This window comes from Argiope bruennichi, chromosome 5, assembly GCF_947563725.1.
Source record: "Argiope bruennichi chromosome 5, qqArgBrue1.1, whole genome shotgun sequence".
Lineage (NCBI taxonomy): Eukaryota > Metazoa > Arthropoda > Arachnida > Araneae > Araneidae > Argiope > Argiope bruennichi.
This window is the reverse complement of record NC_079155.1, coordinates 116,973,195-116,996,860: the sequence shown is the minus strand read 5'-3', so window position 1 is coordinate 116,996,860 and position 23,666 is coordinate 116,973,195. Positions and strand designations below refer to the sequence as shown.

At 30.2% G+C, this 23,666-nt stretch overlaps 1 protein-coding gene across 1 annotated transcript; it reads right to left on the bottom strand.

Moving 5' to 3' along the window:
• Nucleotides 1–4,363: 4,363 nt before the first annotated feature.
• On the bottom strand, nt 4,364–17,099 carry LOC129968372 (ATPase inhibitor mai-1, mitochondrial-like). Its single transcript, XM_056082228.1, has 5 exons — nt 17,047–17,099; nt 10,984–11,029; nt 8,795–8,820; nt 7,622–7,685; nt 4,364–4,510 (listed from the first exon to the last, which is right to left on the bottom strand). The coding sequence occupies exons 1-5, from the start codon at nt 17,097–17,099 to the stop codon at nt 4,364–4,366; spliced, it is 336 nt and encodes a 111-aa protein (XP_055938203.1).
• Between the last annotated feature and the right edge of the window lie 6,567 nt (nt 17,100–23,666).

The window sequence follows — 23,666 nt, the reverse complement described above, 5'->3', positions numbered from 1 at the left end:
TTGTTGAGGAAGTTCATAAAGATTTTAGATTATGACGATGATGCGATAGATGAAAGCGGAAGAAAGAAATTTGCTTGTATTGATGAAGTAAGAGCACTCTTCTAAATTTCAAGCATACACACACAAAAAAAGCTTCACGGTTGACTTCAAAAAATTAGTTTTAAGTAATTAAATTTTTAAAAAAATATCTCTGAATATAAGTCACGCATTTTAAAACCTTCCTTTAAAAAATAAATATAATTAGGGCTGGAAAAATATGTGAATGTACTAAAAAGGCATACTTTTTAAATAATGAAGCAATAAAATGCATAAAACAATAAAAAATACCATATTGTGTCAAATTAATCGGACATAGAAGGAGCGGGCTGATTTAAAAGTAATATTTGTTAGCCACCCTTGTTTCTTGTGAATTTGAACCGCACTATTCTTACGTTCCAAATTTCTAACTTTAAAGTGAATTTAAAAAGAGATAGAAAAAAAAAATGAAGGCGAAAAAAATAACGCCGACTAAAAACTTCTTCGAAATGTTTTATAGTTTCTAAAAAAGGAGGTTAAATTTCTTTATTGTTTTATTTTATTGCACTGTGTCTATGCAGAATTTTGACTTTTTTTATGCTAGTTCGAAAATAGGGTTAACAAATAGTGATCTAAAAGATTAATCGAACCAAGAACCGGCTCTAAAAAAAAGAACATTAATTTTGCCTAGATGGTTTGAACAATTTTTTAAAGATTCTGTTGAACTAAAAAAGACAGAAAAAAAAGAGGGGGGGGGAGATGGCTTTTTAAAATTTTTTATCGTTTTGAGCTTTTTTCAACAATGTCCAGACCTCTTGTCCTGCCTGCTCCACTTCAGATACATCACCAAACTTAACCAAGAGTAAACTGTATTCTGACGCCCACACGTCCCTTAGAAGTCATCGGGCCAGTCACCATATACGAAGCAATTAAAATACTGCTATTTCTCTGCTGAGGTGAAATACCTCGAATCATTTACAATTCCTTTTCATGTATTTAAAATATCTTTCTATTCTGTTTCAAACAGAATATCGAATATAGGGGACATTTCCCTAACGAGGTATTTCTGCACTGTTCGTGAGCACATTCCCTGTGGTCCTGTTTTCTAAAAATTGAAGATTCTACGCAAGAAAAATCAGAAATCAGGAAACATTTCTTGACTAGTCATCCATTTATTTACATCGAGCCGCACCTTATTCTTATCCTATTTCTGATAAGCATTTCCATATCACGGTTACGAATATTTCTTCAAGACAATAAAAATTATTTTTTTCATAAATTACTAATTTCAGAAGAAACTCGCTGGGTTTCCGAGTGATCGTCAAAATAAATTTGCTCTTCTTTTCCTTGCAAGCTCATCTTCTGCTTTCCTCGTGAGCTATACATCGCTCACATCGCGTGAACATCTACTTTATTTGACTGCCAAGCAAAACGAGAAATCTCTTCTGCAAGACAGCGGAAATGCGCTGCCATCTGGGGTTAGGAAGGGGAACTAATCCCGACATAGAGTAAGTCCATTTCCACTATTATGTGAAGAGATTGAAGCACAGTTTCAACAATGTAGGAACCAAATGTTATTTTTATAGCCTACGGTTTTTGATTTTTTTGTAAAGATATCTACACAATTTCATTTTTATTTGAGACGTTTTGATAGATCCCGAAATGAAATGCCGAACATTAATTAAAATAAATTAAGTTAAAGCGATTTTCCTAACAAAATTTATTTTACGAAATTTTCGGAATCAGCGTGAATGTAGTATTTTTATGATTTACATGAACTTAAAATTGCATTGCTCATTTACATTTTGAATTAAGAACAGAAATTTAACATGTCAAATATTGTAAATAAATACAGCCTACTTTAAAAATAAATTAACATTTTTAAATAGCAATTATAGAAACAAGTAAAATTATAAAGCAAGCTTTCATAATTCCCATTCGTTTACAGAAATATAAAATTTCATCAATTATCAAAAGTGTTCAAATTATTGATTGAAAAAATGGAAAACAGTGATAGTTATCTTATAACTTTAAACCAGCAATTATTGTATATATATAAATTTATTTCGTGTATCTCGGGGGCAGCTCTAACGATTTGGAGTTTATCTACAAAGGCTCATTATCTTGGCAAAAAAAACCCGCAATTTTACACACACACACAAACAAAAACACATTTTTTTATAACTAAATATTGACATGTGGCTCTCATAATGTCAGATGTGTAAATATATATATGAGCTGCATGAGTTTATCAGAGATGGAGTAGTGGCTTGGGCTTCGGATTCTCATGCTCGATCCAGAGTTTGCAATTTGGTGTAGATTTCACTTATAACTAACTTTAAACTAGCCATAGGATAGGATTTTATTTATGTTTTTTCAAAAAAAAAAAAAAAAAAAAAAAAAAAACTGCCGATATAAGCTTGGTTTCTCAGGAGTACTCATTCTTATTCAGTTTAAATAAATATTCTCAATACGTTGATTGAAGTTAATCTTGAAATATAAATATTATATTTTTTGTATCTCCCTAAAAAAAGAAGCTAATCGATTCTACGAAATTGGGAGGAATTCACTATTATCTCATCGTTTTAACAATCTGTTTCATCAAGACAGATCTCTGAAGTCATAATGGTAATAATGCAGAGATACTCCATTATACTATTAAATATTTATGTAATAATTGTTCAAGGTGGGTATGCCTTTTGTAGGTTTAGATTAGTTATATTAACGTCCCGTTTTAAGCAACACTAGGATTATTTAAGGGCGTACCTTGCAATTTTGAGCCCCAGTCAGATTTACGAGAATTACACCTGACCTGGCATCCTTTCTCCAAACTTTGATACCACACCAGCGGGAGGACGTTTGGCCCTCACGGATTTAACGTGCACTAGAACCGCTAACCCGACGATTCTTCGACTAAAGCCGGTTTCGAACCTGAAACCCTGCGGTTCCGAAATCAAGACCTTGCCATCAGGCCACCGTGGCCCATGCCTTTTGTAGGAGCCTTGTATTTTTGCATTTGTATTTGAAAAGCATTGCTGCCTAATTTTATACTATCTCCAAATCAGATTAGAAATGAAAATTTTGTAATATTTCTTTTTAGTAACATTTTTTTTTTTTTGTACAATCATTAAGTAATATCTGAAGTAACTGAAATTAGTAGCAGGTATTTAAAACAATTTTTCTGAATTCCATGTAATTTCAGAAAATTTTGTAAGAAATGAGATCGAGTTTGCATTCCAGATACCAAAATATAAATAGGACTTTTCTGAAAATGATTCTAATACTTAATCATTAGCCTTTTTTGCATTTTATTCACGAATTGTGCATATTTAAAGGGAAATTTAAATTTGTCAAGCTTAGGTTTTGGATTGCATTGTATAAAATGCATATATCGCAATATATATGTAAACATAATTTTTGAAGCAGAATCGTGGCCGAAAACAGGGACACTTTGAATTTTTGACACCGTTTTATTTCATTCCGAGAGGCATGATTTATGTACAAGTATAAGCGATGAGCACATCAATACAGAACGACACAGAACGAAAATGAGAAAAGCTAATGAAAGTTTTATCCCTGTGAATATATACTGTGAAATTTTGGTAGGGATTTCCTACACGTATCGAAATTAGGTAAGGGAATTATAGGGATCTTTTAAAAGAATTTGTTTAGGTCAGCAATTTTTTATCCCTTTACTCGGAGAGTGGGAACCGCTGACGAAAGCATTTTTACAGAGCTTTCTGTTGCATTAATTAAATAGAAAAAAAAATGGAATGGGATCAGGAAATAAGAGATTATTTTAGAATGAAGTTAATATGAGCTGAATTGAAGTAAAAATCAGGAAATTAAGTAAGTTTAAATTAGATTTTGAAATATTATTACATATATATACATATATAATTTATTATTTGCAACTTTAAATATTTCTATTTAAAATATTGAATTTTTTGTTTCGTCAAATTAAATTTACAATTTACTCTTGTAGTTCGTGTTGAACAAAATGCAGTGTCGAAAAGGATATTCGGTGTGTGTTCCTAGAGAAAACCTGAAGCAAATGTTGATTCTCTGCTTGAGTGATAATACCTTTCCTACATATGTAGCAGAAATCGACAAAATTCTAAAAGAGATTATAAAAAAATAATAATAATTCACCTTTGGTGCTAACTGTTACTGCTTCTGTTCAAGTTATGGAATAAAATTGTGTCTGAACAATAAAATATAAGTTGTAGTATTTTTTATTTCTCTCAAAATTTAATCTATTTCAGAATTATTTTTAAATAAAATTGATATCATAACACAGAATATAACTGAATGAGTCTTCTAGACTATTGGGAGTGCTGTCTGAAATTTATTCGGCGCTTTCATTTTGTTCTACAAGTTCGGCAATTCGGTCTTCCAATCTCGCTATCGATTCTCGATGCTGATGTATGAGTTTTTGATTGAGTAAGATTTCTTTATTGATTTGTTTCTTCAAGTCTAACAGCTGTTTCCTTTGCTGAAAATATATATAAACAAAGACAAAGTAAATAATTTCCCATTGGTTTTTCGTAACCACACATTTCATAAATCCAAATGCAATATGAGGAAAAGAAACCATCTCTCTAACCAACATCAAACAACAATTACTTGACGATTGCTCCAGGGTTTTTACTCCAAAGGTGTGCGGCCTGTATTGCGGCCCTGGGCGCAAATTTTTAATCGTAAATTTGAAGATTCGTGATCTTTATACGGCTGCCAGCTGGTCACAATAGAAAAGAAAGCGAATGAAAAACAAACTAAAAACATTGGAACTAAGTGGTAAATGTAATCAATAGGTATATTATTTTCTAATACGCAAATCGCTGTGAAATAAATATTAAAGTATTATTATTGACGGATTACCTTCATATTGCATGTAAACCTTTGCTATTCTATATGTTTTTCTCTCGAGAATTCTTATACATGATATTTAATTCTGAATATTTCGAAGCAGTTATAAAAGAGCAATGAACATGAATTCCATCGATTTCCTATTTATTTCAATGAATTTTTACATTTCAATTCCTTGAGTCGTAGAAGCTAAAGTGACACGAAACAGCAGTGTGTAACCTATCCTATTTAACTGCCTATACCTTTTAAATTTTTTACTGCATTTCAAATATAAATTACATCGAAAAAAATACTTTTGTTTTTGGACCTATTGAGGGTTAAGCATATGAATCAGTATGCGATATATAAAAGGAGGAAGTGTCACAATAATTTTGCACAGGGTTGTAGCCAACTCTATTGATGGTTTTATGTCTAGATCGGAAGTTCACTGGGTCTAGAATGCGATTTTACCAAATACTGAATATAACACCAAAACTGAATATAACACCGCTCGTTCCTTTCCTCAAAAGTATAAAAATGAATTATTAAATTCCTATTTAAGTTTAAAAGCTAAAAGAATGATAAAACACATAATATGAAACACATGAAACTTATAAACGAAAAAAAAGGAATGAAGTCACAGCACTGAGTATACAGCAAGTTTAATTCAGTAATAAAATAAAAAATAACAGAAATTAATATTTTGTCACACATCCTTTTGCTTTTAAAACAGCTTCTAAATGTCGTGGCTTTGACTAAATAAGAATTTGTGTTATCTGGGATGTTATTTTGGTCCCTTCCTCTTGTAGCACAATTTTTAAGTATTCTTTATTCCTGATGTCGTGTTTCTGAATATTTTACTATTTTGACCACAATTACATTGAGTTCTGGGGACTGAGGTGGAGTACGCAGTTACATTTTACAATTGTGTTATAACCAAAGCTTCACAATTTTGGCGGTATGTTTGGGATCGTTGTCTTGTTGAAAAATAAAATTTTATCCCAAATTTAGTTTTTATGCACTTAGTTTTAATTTCTTTTCAGTATGTCCAAATATTTCATTTTATCTATTATGCCCTCGATAAAGACGAAATTCCTCATTCTGTTTGTGGGCATATACTATCACACAAGGACTGATTCTCTTCCATGTTTAACAGTAGGAATCGTATTTTGAGGAATAGTTTAGAATTAGACTTCCTTTTTGCATAGCATTGACCATCATTCCCAAAAACATTGAATTTACTTTCGTCATTGAAGATAACGGTTTTCTAAGAATATCCAAGCTCTGATATATGTTTTTTAGCAAAGGGAATCCTTTGATCTCTGTTAGCTTTAGAAATGAAGGTTTTTCTCCCTAGCTACCTTATTATGATAATTGGCTTTCATGAGTACCATTATATGTCTTGGACTCAACTGATATACTTCTAATGTTTCTTTTAGTTATCGAACGGAGAATTTCCCCCTGCCCCTACCAGGCTTATTTACTTTTAGTCCAGACTTCTTATACTTTTGGATGATTTTTTGCATGCATCCATGACCCCTTTAAACAGAGATTTCACTAAGAGATTATCTTTCTTCAAACATTTGAATAACAACTCTTCGACTATCAATGCTTGTTTCAGATCTACAGCTCATTTTGAGAATTGAAAAACACTAATTTTCCAAGGATATTATATTTTTGGGCGTAGTAACATAAAATTTATCATACTGGTTCATTTGTGTAAACATATTGGCGGCCAAATTGAAATTTTTATGAAGCGTTTACTCAATTTTGTGACTCCTAAATTTGGAACTTCAACATAAAAAAGTTAATTGATTAAGTGGTTATCATTTTGTTTTTTGTTTGCCTGCTGAATACATATTTTAATGAATATTTTGATATTTCTATGAATATTAAACTTACGCGAAAATTTTATAGAGTTTTTTGAACGTTTGAAGAACGTAAGTTGCGTATACTCAATTTTGAGAGCCACTGTACATCAAACTCGGAAAAAAAAAAAAAACTGGAAGACTGTAAGTCTAAGTGTCATAGGCATTGTCTTTGTCATCCTAGCGCCTTCAGTTGATTACTCTCTCATTATTCCTATAATCACACCTAATTCTAGAAACGAAAACGTTATGTGCTATTTTATTTCAGTCGCTCCCTCACCTTGATACAGAGATCCTTAATTTTTCAAAAAAGATTTACGTATTAACTTCGTGCCATTGGTGAACTTTAAGATTAATAGCTGAACATAGTCAAATTTTACGAAACAAATTTTACCGATTTCAGCTATCTACATTACGAACCTCGCGAATTGAAGAGGAATTCTGATTAATCGTATGCCATTTGCGAGCATAATCGAATTTTAGTTCCTTGTGGAAAATGTTCAGCATTTGTCCTTAAGACAAATGCTAAATATTTTCGCCAAGCAGATTAAGTGCAACATATAAATTTTGTGCTTGAATTTTCCTCAACATGAAATCTAAATAAGTAATTCGGCAGTTCAGAACTATCTAATCGAAATACCAGCTCTAACTCTCTAAATAATCAGAGTGAAACAGGTAGCCCCTAATTTTGAAATATTCGGTGATTTTTCGAGGAATATCCGAAACTAAGAACCTCCTCTCCGTCTGATTACGATTGGAAAGAAGTTGATCCAAAGTGGCCATCGTGGAGCTTTATAATTGATTGTTGATTTGAATGAATCAGATCACAAGTTATAAGACATATTTTACGTAAATATGTAGAAAAACTAATTTCGTCACATGTAACATACCAATTTTCTGAAGTATTCTTCTTCTCGAGCAGCTTGGAGTTTACCAAAGCTTCCTCCAGCTTCCCTAGTTACAAAAAATAACTTTATATGAAACATGCTATTAAATTTTTATCAGAATTTGTAACTGAACAATGGTGGCATGAAGAAATTGAGGTTGAGCCGGATTTGCCATTGTTGTTACCTATTTTCTAATCGAAATAATGAAAAGTTAAGCAATATCTAAATTAAAGTTAAAGATATTGCATGTGAATCCTTGTCATACTTACGCGTTCTTCTCTTGAAACAGTTGTTTATAATTTAAAAGGTAACCGACTACGTTAAAAACACTGGTTATCGACAACATTGGCGAATTCTTTTTTTATTATTATTTCTTGTAGTTCAGGCTTTCCTCTTTCCAAAATAGTATTTTCTAAGAAAAGGAAGGTCTGACCTTTCACCCAGAAAAATTTTAAACAATTTTTTAGCTAAACGTTTTCTTTAACTTCAGTTTTCTCAAACTTTAATTTTCATAAAAATGAGCCACCGTTAACATGATATCTCAAAAACTAATAGAGGTATTTACATAAAAATTTCAGCGCGTGTTTTAAATAATATGGGTAATGAAATGAACCAAAAGTTTTATTGTTGGTGAAATATTTTTCATTTATAGGTGTTTTTAGAAAAATTAAGTTGTAAATTTATGGAAAAAAATGTATATATACGTATATTTTTACTCATAATTTCTTTGCATCTCAAAATGTTTCTTAGATTTTGGTTCATTTCATTCATCATTATATTCTATAACTTGTGTACAAAGAAAAATAGGATTGCTACATTACAATTTTGTGTAGAGTGTTAACCGTTTTGGTTAAATTTCCTTAAAATTTACTACACATTTTCCTATTTCTCAAAATATATTATATTTACAAATATTTTTTTTGTATTTATAATGTTTATAATTGACAATGCCTCTAAAAAGCATAAATAGTCTTTAAAAAATCCAATTTTTCAAAAATATTCCTTCGAACGTAGTCAGAACGGTATTATAAACGAAATACTTTACAGAATTATATTTTATTTTGGAAATGGGTATTTGTAATTCAAAAATTTGGATAGAAGATCATGGCAGCTGTGCATCTAGTAAAAATGTTTATTATTTTCTCGACAAAAACGAAAGAAAAAACTCGTACTTACCTCACAGCACCTCCTGCGCCTCCACCCTACAAGAAAATATGGAGTTTTGCTATGGATTATAATATTAATAATATAGACAATAATTAATCCAACAATATTGAATGTGATCATCATAATTTGGTTTTTATACAATCAATATTTAAATGAAATAAAATAAAATTGATGAAATTTTTAAAAATCTAATTTTTTATATCATTAAAATAGTTGGGGGGAGACCCCCGCATTTTAGAAAGTTCCGCATCTTAGTATTACTCATGGAAATAGATTTAAAATTTGCTGAAACGTTTTATAAAGTTATGTATGATAATTCAGTGGATATGAATTAAATAGAGGCAGTCTGTACTTGGTTTATTTACAATATATATTTTATATTGTAAATAAATCCTTAATCCTTAGAATACATGGCTCTTTATTTTTTTAGAAAATAAATATACGTGTTTTGAATCGTAGCTTTTAATTTAGGAAAATTATTTTAAAAAATGTTTAATTATTATTTTTGAAAAATTAAAAAAAAATTTAACGTGCCAAATGGTTTCAATATGAATTAAAAAATATCCCAGTGACACAAATCACATTATAGTAATTCTGCAGTAAAAATAAAAGTTCCTCTTTTTCAATATGTTTTTTATAACCCAAAATTTTTTTGGTAGTATTTTTAATGGTGGAACTATTTATACAACAGCCATCTTGGTATTTTTTCATGTTCCCAGTTTAAATCGAATTCCGGTACCGCTATTGCAATTTATCATCTTTTCTACAAATGTTTACCAAACAGCATTAAAAAAAGAATTTCGAAACACTCATTGTTGCCCTTTGGAACAGCCATGTGAAGCTTATAAATGAAATTAAAAGCGTGTAGCCAAATGGCTACATGATGCACTGTTGGGCTGAATTAATCTTTTATTTTTCGCAATCAAAATAAGATATTTTCAAAATTTACTGCATTTCGACCCTTCATGGAATAAATAGTGGTCAAATTATGATATTATTTCAAATATTATGTTGATTATTGTTAGATGATGACCTGACTTAACCAGCAGGAGTGATTTCCTTAAAACTTTATTGCATACTTTTGAATAAAGGTTTTATTCCTTTCCTACCGCATGAAATTGTAGACCTTGGGTAGGACTGCCTAATGCATTGAATGGCATTGATGAGTAATAGTTACGAAATATTATTGGCTCGAATCTATCATTTTTAATGAATTTATCATGCGATTCTTGGCGATTACTTTGGCGATTTATCCCCCGAATTTAGAAATAGGTACAAATCGAATTTGTGTTTTAGATACTTCATTTCCAAATGATTGAAATCAAAATTTGACAGAACTACAGTTGTAATTACAAAATCACATACCATATTTGATACATTTTAGTCACTGCGCTTTTTATATATCGCATTTATATGGTTGTGAAAGTACAAACCGATAGAAAATCAATCTTTTGACATATATGGTTAGAAATTTGATATGTATCTATATTTTAGATGTTAAATCTGTGTATCAAATTATATCCATCTAGCTCTCTTCGTTTTATAGTTCCTTCGTCAGCTTATGTTCGGACAACCAAACTTCCTCTGAATGGCTCAAAGTTTGGTAGAAATTTGTATATTTGGTGTAAAGATTATATGCCAAATTTCATACGTCAAGCCCAAAGCGTTTTGAGTTATGTTTGTCACAGATAAACAGGCAGACATAATGCCAATTACGTAACAGAGGTCCACATTTTTTATATGATATGAAATTTGGTGAAATCAAAGTAGTGTTTATGGTTGAGGGGACTAGTTCTCTTTTGAAAATTATTTTAAATATATAAACAGTCAAACAGTTAGTCATCGAAGGCGACTAGCGATGAACAATTTTTAATTGCTGTTTTAGAAAAAGTAATCAGCTCAATCTATTAGTGGACATTTTCTTATAATTGTTACTTTTGGATTTTTTTAATGCATGCAACACATATATTGAAATAATATAGTCTGCTTCTTCTAATGCATTAAAATTTCTTATCGTTAGTTGGTATAAGATAATCACTGAACTTCAGAAAAAAAATTTCTTTTTTTAAAGTATCGATTGGAAATTCATGAGAAGTAATTAAATAACCTAATTTTTTTTAAATTAAAGAATAGAAAGAAATGCTATAACATATTATAAAGTATATATATATGTGTGTAATAGATTTTTCCCAATATACCTTTCCAGCACCACTTCCCCATTCTCCAGCAGAACAATAGGTGCGGCTAAAACAAAGAAATATTATTATTTAGTAATTGAAAGAAGTATATAGTATAGAACAATTAGACTACTCTATTGCGCACTACTCTGTAATCCTTAAACGCGCTCTCACGTCTCAATTACTTAATTAAACTCTTAAGAAGTTAATGAATTCGCAATTATAGCCCGATTAATTAAAATAAAAAAAGAAGAAAATTCTTATTTAAAAGAAGAAAAATAAGTAATTTGAATTTACTATTGTTCTTAATTGAATCTTTCGATTTTTGGTGCAATCTTTTGTTTCAGAGATCGTATAATAATAATTCTGAAAATTTGAAGAAGTTAATGAGCATTCAAAGTGTTCTTTTTGTTACTATGGATTGAAGATCGTTTGAAAATGGTGCTAAAATCATTTAATGATCAAAGTTTAAATATAATAATTATATTTTCTCAAACTCAGTCTAAGGACCAATTTTTGCTCTTGTAATTATGCTATTATAAATTTAGTATATAATTATGTTGTAATATAAAAATTAATTGATAAAATAAAAGGGTAATTAAAAGAACAAAGAATTCTACGCTTTGGATACACCCTCCCCCCTAAAAAAAAACAAGATTATTTTGAATATAATATTGAGCCAAATAGGTGGGGTGATTGCATCTAAATCGGAGAATTAATGTCAAGGGTGGCTTGTTCATTGACGCTGCATAGATGTGCATACCCTGAAAAAAAGTTTCAAAAGCTTATCTATTTCTTCTTTTTTTAAAGTTTGCCCATTTTTATTTGCCGATTATTCAAAGACCTTATTTCATTTAAAGAAAAAGAAAAAAAAAAAAAAACTCTTGATGACTCGCATAAGAATATCATGATTTTGAGAATGAATGGTCTTTCGACGAATTCTGAACTCCAGACCAAAAAATGCTTCGAGTGACATCTCAAAATAATTCAAACGTGCTCTAACTTGCTTAGTGTGAAATATAGAATTTTGAATGAATAGGGAAAACAAGCATTTCATGACAGTAATGGGACTGTCAACCTAGCAATCCATCTTAAGATTACACAGAGGAAAAAAAAAAAAAGAATTGGTACAATTCCAATCCCTCTAATTTCCTTTTTAATATTCGATGAACACCATTTGCTTATTAAATTTTATTTATTTATTTTTTTCTTACCTTAAATTAATTAATCAAAAATGCACCACAAAAAAGAAAATAGCACTTTTGCGTATATATATATATATTTAAATCATCATTCCTATAGTAAAGTGGATTTGAAAAGGAGCATATAGGGGAAAAAATGAAATTTTACTCATTCACTGTTAAAATACAGAATACTTCATGTCTGACCTTTTATGTAAAAGTTATGAATGAATAAATATTAAAGTATACTTTCACGTAATCGTTTGTACTACTATTTGTTTCTGAGTAGCTACCGCCATTAATTACTGTAGTTTTGCTTATTTTTATCTTTTATCTGTTATTCTTCAGTTGAACAATCTAATACAAGGCACAATCTAATTCAAGAATAAATAATTTGTTCGTATATTTTCATTTAAAATTTTTTATATAACTACAGAAAAATCATCTACATGAAACATAAACTTAAAAATTCAATTAAAAAGCAAAAATCTGTGGCGTTGTCTATTAAGGACGGAAGTTCAATTTCACCAGCTCCCCCAAAATAATATTTTGTTATTTTTTAAATCAGTATTTATATCAATCCTTATTGTAAAAAAAATGTCTGTGACGTTAACAGTAACTTATTTGATTTTCCACTGTGTCTTTGTATATATTTTTTTCTGTGATGTTCATTTTTACTTCTTAATTTAATATAAAAATAAAGTGAGGGTTCATTACGAAAAACACCTTGTTAATTATTTGCTTGTGTTTTTTAAACTTGATTTGTTACAAATATTATCCAAAGAAGTTACAGTAATGATTAAACATTCTTCACAAGAGTACGCATTTCTAATTAAATTTACTATAACTAACAAAATACATTTGCTGGCGTCAAGTATTTTCCTGAAAGTTAAGATCAGTGTTTTTCTTATTTATTGTTTTAAAATTGCCATTAACATAGCGAGAAAGCTTATCGTACTCTTGCAAAAAGAACATTTCAACAAACCAATCAAGGAATTAAATTTCTATAACAACCATCTGAAAAAGAGTATATGCGACCCTGGTTTTATTTTTGATGTTGTTTTGACTGAATTTAATTAATTTTTAACAATTATATTTGATTTAAAAAAGTGATATAAACATCTTAATATATTGACCCCATGGCGCCCATGAACTGGACCATTTACACACCTCCGAACGGCTCAGAGCAAGTTTTTTTTTTTTTTTTTTTTTTTTTTTGGATTAAATACTCCTTTTCTTCTATCTCTGTGCCCTTTTGATTTGAGCTAAACTCATCCACTGAAACTTTAAAATTAATCAAATTCATTCCAAACCTTATTCTAAAAAATGCAGTGTAACGATATCTTAAAACGTCATATTATTTGCATGTATATGTAAGCAGGTTTTCTTTTCTAATATATATGTAAGCATATAACAATTAGTCAGAAATAATTTTACATAAACCAATTTAAATAAATGAATTTACTTAAAAATTTTTGTCAAAGTGGTCGCAAACAACGGTGTTCGACGAAACATGATTGATTTTTTTTTCTTCTCTCCTTGTTATGTTTCTTTTAAATGTTAGCTGAACTCAAATTTTGGGCAGATAACAAGATATAGTTACGGATAAAACGAAGAAAATAGTAAACAGGAACTAGTAGATCATGGTCACAGTTTATATTGTATAAATTATAGAAGAAAACGTGTAAAATGTTACGTAAAAGAAAAATGTAGTCGGCACCTCAAATATCATTCAATAGCTTTTCTATAATGTGGCTTTATTTAGATTATAAATCTTTGAGCGTAACAGTCTAACTTAATTGCATTTTATATTTAATTATTTTTCATTACTATTTTTTTATGATGAAAAATAAATAAAAATGGCTGAATTATAATGGGTTCAATATTTCCGTTACCTTTGGCAACATCAATTCATTTTATTTTTTATTTCCTTTTCATGTTAATTTTTGCAAAATATTAGGTACTTGTCGGTTTTAATGGAAACCAAAAAGCGCCAAGAAAAAATTTCGCCAAATTACAAAAATATATTCAAGCGCATATACATGTCCATAAATATTGATCAAATCACGTGCGACTCGCATACTGCCAACTAAAACCGCCAAATCGGCGAAATTTTTTCTTAGCGCTTATTAGTCCTCAAAAAAAGAAAAAAAAAAGTTTAAAAATGTATAACATTTTTGTTTTTCTCAGTTTTCGATAATTCTTTAATGGGCAATACATTTTAAAATAAATTATTTTTTGAAATGTGGAATTTTCCTTTTTATACGGTATGCTAAACAAAATTTCATTTGCTCCTACCAGACAGAGATAACCAAGAAAAAAGAAACCAAATACTGATAACTCGAATCTATTATTAAATAACAATTAAAAAAAATGTGGAACGAAAACAGAAAAAAAAGCGGATCTGAACTGTAAATAGTGATAGTGGCATAGCGGAAGTAAGTGATGTCTGAGGAAAATTATTACTTTCCCGTTTATGGCACCCGGAACATAAAAATTATTTTTTCGTAATTTCATGATCTTTAACCTTAAAAAATGACTTATATACATTAACATTTTTGTCTTCATGGTCCGTAGGATTGGGGCCAGAACATTTTTGTTTATATCTCAGTTGCTCTTCCGACTGCCATAGCTGTTCAAAGAAGGTTTACGATTGATCCAATAAAAAACCACTACATGGCTGCCCATATCATGACACATCCACCTCCATGCTTGACAGTTGGAAGGAGACAGTCTCGATCCTACGCTTGTGCAAGTGCCGTCCTAACGTGCATCCGTCCTTTTGTAAGGAAAAGTGTGAAACGCGATTTCTCAGACCATATAAATTTTTTCCACTTATCAATCGACTACTAGGTGTTGTGAGCATGACACCACTGTAGACGTCGTTTACCATTAACATCTGTGGACAGCTTGACCATTAACAGCTTGGGAATTACTACGGTTTATGAAAGTTCCTTCTAAACAGATCTGTAATCACTGACACTGGAGAATCCAGATGAGTATTGAGCTTTGCGGTCACTTTTGCTGCAGTTGTTCACTTTTTTGACACTACAATCCGCTTCGATACCCGTCGGTATCTTATCTTTTACTGAGCTTCTCTTTCCGCCCACTATTTTCTTTTGCCGAGCTTGTCTTGCCGCTCTGTGTGTATGCTGTCATGACTTTAGACACTGTACCTCTAGAAACGCCTAAAAGTTGGGATGTTTCGGTCACACTTGCTCCAGCTAGACGGGCTCCTACAATCTGGCCTCTTTGAAAATATGAGAGGTCCAACATTTTACGCTTTTAAAGAAAGAAAGAAAAAAAAAAAAAAAAAAAAAAACAAGAAAAAAAAAAACCCAAGAATTACAGAAGTTCAATAAAGTAAATATATACTATCAGAATACATGCATTGCTATTTATAAAAAAAACTGGGGGCTATTATTATATTTTAATGCTTTCGAAGCGCATTCAAAAATGTCACTTTTATTCATAGGTGTTTTCATTATTTCGATATTTCATTATTACGATCACCTGTATTTCAAACACACACGCACGTGCGCCGCCCTTGCATACACACATAGGGTGTTTGCTCTAATCACAGCGCAACATCTGGTTTCTAAACTGTTACAGATTCTCGAAGACCTGAATTTGGAAAAAATTCTTTAAATGACGGGAAAATTCATATTTTGTGCTTGAGACAATAAATGTATTCCTCGAAAGTTTGGAAATCTATTTTTTATACAATCCGTCTATGGTATTAATCATTTTTAATCATTAAATTATTACATCATTAAATTTTTCTTAGTACTGCAATTAATATTTAAAACTAAAAATAATGATGCGACATTCATCTATGATTAATACAAATGAATCATGAAACATTAAAATTCGTTATTTTACAATTTTTACAGTAAATTCTTAATGAGAGTGATATTAAGGATTTTTTTTGCAAATCGATTTTATGTATTGTTATAGTAATGAACTCTCATTTTTTTTTCGAATGAGAAGGTAGTAAGTATTATTGCTTTGAAAGTGTTTTTAAAACAGAATAATTTTTAATTAGACTTCGATTTTATTGTCTTATTTTTAGTAACTTCAATTAAAGAATAACCTTTATTTTATACAACTGATATTTCCTAATGTTATAAAGACTACTTTTTGCTTTCAATTTAGTTGATAATTTATAGCTTGTGTTTGAGATTGAAAAACATTTGATACCTGTCAGGAAATTTTAGGAATTCTATGACTCATAAAAGAAAAAAAAGCATTTATAGTTCCAAATGCAAACTAAACTCAAACCAGCTGTCGACGGGCAAAAGAAAATTCTCATCCTTCTTTTATGATGCGAAATTTCAGCTGCTCGCAGTAACATGTTATTCTTAACTATTTTATACATTTACTTTTATTCGGGAAGATTTATGTTTCATTTCAGTGAATGTTTTGAAATTAAAAAGGCTTCTTTGCATCAACAGTTTTGTTATTAATATTTGCGCTATGTGGGAGGAAATGGGGTGTTTCTGCTCACAGCTGTTTGCGTTAGTAAAAAGCGCGGCAAATGGTTTTTGACCATCTGCCTAACTGAAGGAAGATTTTATGTTTGTATAAGCATCCTCACTTCGTCATTTTTCATTTTCATTAGAACATTACAGTCTATTTAAAAAAAATCGAAGCATTTTTCTTTAAGATATATCATTTTTTTAATCAATCTTTTCCATCCATCTTTAACCATCCACCCAATCTTTTCCATACATCTTTAATCAATCCATCTTTAACCTTTTATAGGGCATAATTCCGGGACATTGACAAATAACATTTTTTGTAGGATTATACCATGATAAACTGATGATTCAAATACTAAAACATTAAAAGTTTTTAGATTTGCCATTTGATTTATGAAATAAGGGATGGTAAATATACTTACCTGAGATCGTTCGGGAAAAACTGAAAGTAGTAAGCATAGTTACTACTGAACATTAAGAGTAAAAATATCATGGAATATTCATTGGTAAGTATGTTTACTACTCAATTTTATTTAATTTAAAACAAATTTACACGGTGTTTTTAGTTAGAAATCATGAAATTCAAATTCAATAATGCCTTGCATATTAATCCTTTTGCGCCGACTGTCACGTATATATGCCAGCAAGAAACGCACTCATTTCCCTGCCGACACGCTGGCGTGCCAGAGCGTTTTCTAGTTCACACCTTTGTGCCAGTGTCCAGGAATGTTTCAAATCTGTCCTGGAACTTTCAAGCCTTCTACTCAAAATAAGAGTAGCATGACTCACATACACGTGGTTTTTGATTATATAAGGGGAAAGGAATGTTTCCGAATGGCATGCTTTATGACGATTCTTTAAATTCGCACGTAGAATTTGTTTATAGTAAGCAGAAGAGTTTTATTTTCGCTACAGAGTTGGTTATTTCGGTTTGCAGTCCAGTTTTTAAAGGATAACTTGATCTTGTTGACATTTCTCTTTTTACCGTTAGAATGTCGAGGCGTCGAAAATGTTTAATTGTACTTGAAATAGCAGAAATGATGCAAAATATTTCAGATATTGATTCTGAAAAGATTCGAATAGTAGTGATAGTGACACTATAATATATTATAGAATTCATGAATAATTTCATGAATTTAGGCTTAATTGCAAAAAACCCTCTGGAGCTGGATAGACACTCTCGAAAGAGATAGACGGCCTCAGAGATAAGCGCGCGTTTGCGCTTGCTTCTCTTCGCGAAAGGTTTAAGGTTTGAAGCTCATTTTTTATATATTAGGCTGGTTGGGCGGATTGCTACATTGCGTAAAAATAAAACTATTGCAATCTGATGTAATTTTATTAATAATCTCTTAGTCACCGTTTGCTTTAAGAAATAAACTAAAATGTCATAAACTACAGTATTCAAATAATCAATGCAACAAAAATGAAGTCAAAATATGCATAAAATCATTAACAGGAAGATTCTGAACTTTAAGAAATTCCAACTACACCAACAGTTTTTGTTCATTTTTAAGAATGAATATTGAATTTTAATTAAATAAATTCATTAACAAATAATGATAATTGAATTTAAAAATCTTAAACATAAGGAACACAACATAATGGTTTTTCATGTCAGTAAACTTTTTCAGGAGTTAAATTTTAATGACAAACGTTGGAACCTAACCCTTACATCGTGAACGGGCAGTGTTAAGCATATTTACCCCTTCTGAATTTAAATGATGTTTAACTATAGACAAAGTATTAAGATAGTCCAATCAAATTTTAAGCATCTGATTACCCTAATTATCATTTAAAATACTTTTTTGAGCCCTCATGAAAAATATTTTACATGTGGTAAGGATATATACCAGAGAACTATAAAGGATAAGCCGAAATGAGACCTGTTGAGTCAATACATTTGATATGGTGTAGTTCTGAAATTGATGAGCTGAATTATTCCATATTCCATACCAAAAATACTTAACCGAGTATTTTATAAACTTTATTAATGTTTCGATGGCATACGCAGCATATTGGAAAAAGAATTTCCACAAGGGACATATATCACTAGAAATGCCAAAGCTGATTATCATAAATCATGTCGCTGATTTAAATAAGGCGGAATACAAAAAAGTTATAAACATTTTTTAAAATTAATTGTAAAACAAATTTACAGTTTAGAAGAACCTAAATAACCATAATACAGAAGTATTGAGTTGGAATTGGGCGTTTTATGGCATAAAAGCCAGCGTCGGCTAAAAATACTAATTGGGTCAAATAATAACGAAACATTTCTGCATCCTGGAATTATATAAAAGTCTCAGAGTATAACTTCTGATCATTGGTAATGAGCTCAACTAATCAATTTGCTTTTATGACATTATTGCAGGTGAGAAAGGTATGTGAATTTTAACTGTGTTATTTTACATTGATTTAATAATATTCATTTTAGTAAAATGTGCGAATGATAGATTAAACCGATTTAATATTAATATTTATTTTTATAGTGTTCATAGGACGTAGTAATTATATTCCTCATTCACAAAATTTCACCTCAAATCCATACGCGGAATTATTCGCTCTAGATCATGGGTGGTCATTAAGTCGATCGCGATTCGACCGTGAGACCATCGAGATTATTTGGGATGACTGCCTTTACTAAGACCTAAGACGCGCATTCTAAAAGAAGCATATTTATGGAACATCGATATAATATAAATTATATATTATATTTAACTCTTGAAGAAAATAAAGCTTTTCTCCTTCAAAATTCCTCCTTCATAATTCTCCTTCATAAATTTAAAAGCACGTAGTTCAGAACCCAAGAATAACTTTTAGAATCTAAAGGGCAGAGTAAAGTATCCTCATTTAAAAAAAAGAAAAAGAAAAACTTGCATACCATTTAACATCATTTTTTGGGTCTACCTATTTGCGTGAATCTGTATTTTCAACGATGAATGTAATTAAAACAACATATCGTTCACGTCTCACAGACGACCACTTAGAATCCAGTGCAAGATTAGCAGTTAGTAATTATATACCGAGAAATTCTAGATTGGTGGATAGTATATAGACTAAGTCTTCTACTACGAGAACTAACACTAGATGAAAATATTTTTCAATGCATTTCGATTTGTTTGATATTAAATGCATCATTTGATATTATTATTATGTTTGTAGGATACAAGGATCATTAAGGATACAAGGAGATAAGAAACAAAATTTAACAATCAATATATTTTTTATTACTATATTTTGTAATTAAGAATTTTCCAAGTTGTAGTGCTTATATATGTATTTAAAACCATCTTTTGTAACATTAAATCCACGAAAAATTCATAAAATTCTTTTTATCGAAGTTTATAATTTTTCAATTTTTTTATAAACTTTTAAGTTCTTTGCGGCACCTCAAGATGTTACAGTATTGCAACCAAATTAATTTTTTTTAACCTAAAAGGCACTTTTTTCTCTCTATTACCAAACTGAAATAAAAACAAAAAATTAAAAGTACCATTTTAAAATTTGTCAGCTTTTTCAATTTTTTTTTTTTTTAAAAATTTCAAGCTCTTTGCGGCACCTCAAAATGTTTTAATATTGCAACCAAATTTTCAATTATTCTTTATGAACCTAAAAGGCAATATTTCCCCACTATTATCAAACTAAAATCGAAAAAAAAAAAAAAAAATTAAGGCCATTTTCATTCCACCTTACTGTGAGCCGTTATCGAAGAGGCACCTTACTTCTTGCCATTGGGAACATCTATATATCTTTTATTAAACATTTTGCAGAAGACAAAACTACATTTTGATTTACAATTAGATTTGCTGCAACGAAAGACCGACTCCACTCATTGGGGAAACCGAACCTTGATCCGAATTTTTTCTCTCCGATTGCGAATTATTTCTGACTTCAGCAGTTTCTACATTCGAAGACGAAACGTTTTTTGTTTCTTTCGAAAAGTGTATTAATTTATTGTGAGCTTTGCCACAGAAACAATTTCTATACGAACACTTTTTAACGCTGCAATTAGGCGATAAACATATAAAACAGGCGTTTTTATTTTTTACTACTTCTACGCGTTCAAGAACCGAAAGGCTCTTAAATTGAGGACAAGCATACAAAGGATGATTTTCACTCTTTAGACATAAATCACAATTTTTATTTTTCGTTTCATTGAAAAATACTTTTGATAATGCTTAATGACAAATGGAATAATAATGAATGAATGAATGAAATAATAATTTTTTATTGCTATAATTTTACCCTTTCTCGTTTCATTTATGATTTTGCCTTTGAAAGCAAAATACAGATCTCATTCTTTTCCTAACTCGTGAGGTGTAAACCACTTTTGGTTTTGTCTAATAATTGATATGAGGTCTATTTCTTTGTCCAGCATTTGGAATAATTTATCCGAAACTATCAATTGTTTTAGGGTCTCGAAATCTGTTACACCTCTTAATATTAAATAATATTCAAAACTCGTCATTAAGCTTGACGCGAGTTGTACATGATTTTCGTTATTTCTAGAAGCATTTCTAAAATTCTCTAAAACCGCTTGCACTGTTGGTTCGAATAATTATTGTACCTCATTAAATACAGTAATAAGTTTTTAAACTCTTGAGCATAAAAATTTCTCTTCAAATGTGAAACATTTTCAATTTAGTTAACTATAAGTTCTGATAGTTCTGTTTCCAAAACGAGTTTTTCCAAACCGATCACATTTTCATACTAAGTAAAATCTGTTTCACATGTAAATAAGTAGTACATATTTATTTAAATAAAAAACAAGACAACGATAAATGAATGAATGCAGCTTGTCCTAAATGGAAATTATTCCTCGAAAAACACCAATCCCGTCTGATTGGATAAAACTGCAAAATTTAACTAGGTCCTCCCCCAAGGCCATTTGTTAGTTCTCCGAATAAATTATGCTAATCTGTGTTTTGTCGTCGCATGTGCTCGCGCATTCTCGTTTCTTCTTGAACTTTCGCGCTGTTGCTCAGTTTGATTTCGTCCTTGAATCGGAGCGGGTGTTCGGCTTGTTTCTGTTAAATTTTAATATCGCTAGCATTCGAAGAAGGAATTTTGCGAGCGCAGTTTTTGCTATGGGTCTTTTACCTAGCCATCACTCCTTGTTGCATTGAACTCTACGCTGTGTTGTACCTCCTCAATTGAACTTTAGAAACTTGAACATGGACTGAATCGCATCAGCGAAATTGCTCTCTAACTGATAACTGGCTAAAACTTCAATTCATTTTTGTGCGCGCTCTTGTGTTTGTAGTTGAAATTTCTTGCTACTTCGAGGATAACAGGGGGTAGCTGACATTCTTGCTATAAATCCCTCTTGTTTCTTTCAAGTTTATCGCTAGCTTTTTCGTATGGATTCTTTCATATTGGAAGACTTTAGCGAGTACAATTTTGATTGCTGTCGTTGCTTTTAACCTACATTTTTGGGTCATCTAAAAAACGTGCGAAAAAAACTTATTTAAAAGAAGATGAAGTTAACCAAACAAATCTGCCTGAAAGTCATCTGCAAATTCTATATATTACGGTAAGTTGATATTTATTGTAATATTTTTCTTGCTCAAGTTCTCTGATTATTGCAGTTATAAGCTTGATTTTGTGATGCAAGATATTTTATTTATGTATGCAATTATTTGTGCATTAAGTTAGTAATTATTTTAGACAAAAAATGATTGTATATAATTTTAATGAATCTGAATTAAAGATATTTAATTTTAATAATATAGTAAAGCTCTTTTTATTACCCTTTTTCAAGGGGCTGAAATATTTTTTAAATGAAACGATGTGTAATCGAAATTTTAATAAACTTGAATTTTATTGTGTTATGCTAATAATGCAATTTCATTTATAAATAATAATTTTAAAATTTTTAAGTTTATGTGTTATTAAAAACAATAAATAAATCTTTAAATTAAACATTTATCACAAAAGTAAATCTTTCTATTATTTTTCATCCTTAATACTTGTATATTGCATATTTTATATACAATATACAAGTCTTCTGTGTTGCTGATTGTCTGTAAGTATTAAAAGCAGCATGAATCGATTTAAATTCATTGAGCATTTTGACAAAGAAACTTGAAGCTTTCCGATTCTGCTGCATCTTTAAAGAAAAGTGAAAATGAAATTCTTTAGCATCGAATCAACTAATACTAAATACACAATTTCCCATTTAATGCATCAACTGTGAATAATTCCGATGTCGCCATATCGGTATTACAATTCTGGTATTCTTCAAATGTTACCTCTGCTTTTGGAAAGTCTAGTCTCCAAAAATTGAAAAAGATAAAATCGAAGCGTTTCGTCCATTGTATATGATCAATGAAGTACTTATTACTTAAAATGATTACAAATGAAGCGGATATGTGATGAAACAGCTTATAAATGGTGCTTTACCGTAATTTTTATAGAAACTCATTTATGTATTTCATGTTAAAAATAACTTAATTTTTTCAGGATTGGTTGAAATAATTAGCTTCGTAATTTTTGAAATTTAAAACTTATTTGTCATTCCATTGCACCAATAAAGTTTTTATTTTCGCATAATGACACAGATTAAATATAAAGCAAATCAACAATTTCTTTGTCAATGAATTAGTATCTCTATATTCTAATTATTTTAGAAAGTGATTTTCTTGTTACCCTTAGTCAACGTTTCAATTAATTAATACATGCCAATTACTGCATTTGGTAATTTTTCACTCTAAAAAATTTCAGCTTGGCGATTTTGTAGTATTCTTTATTTTCTGTAGTTAGAGTTCTTACTAACTGCTTAACCGTTTTGCCCGAGTGTCATACGTGCATCGACTTACGGAATTTTGATAGCTGTAAGCAAAAATAAACCATTCATAACGATTATAATTCAATATTAAAATTACTTCGAATTCATAGATAAATCAAGTATTTAATGGGTTTCCATTTGAATCAAAATAAGAAAATATTTCCGAAATAGAAGGTGTCATCTTATTAGATGGTAAAGAAAATAAAACAGTTAAGTGGTTAAAGAGCTCGAACTACCAGAAACCAGCTATCACTC

Excerpts from the sequence above, each read along its gene's own strand:
- LOC129968372 (XM_056082228.1), bottom strand. The coding sequence starts at position 17,099 with ATGTTCAGTAGTAACTATGCTTACTACTTTCAGTTTTTCCCGAACGAT. Across the intron at positions 11,030-17,046 it reads TTTTTCCCGAACGATCTCAG|CCGCACCTATTGTTCTGCTG; the intron begins GTAAGTATATTT and ends TCTTTGTTTTAG. Across the intron at positions 7,686-8,794 it reads GGCGCAGGAGGTGCTGTGAG|GGAAGCTGGAGGAAGCTTTG; the intron begins GTAAGTACGAGT and ends TTTTGTAACTAG.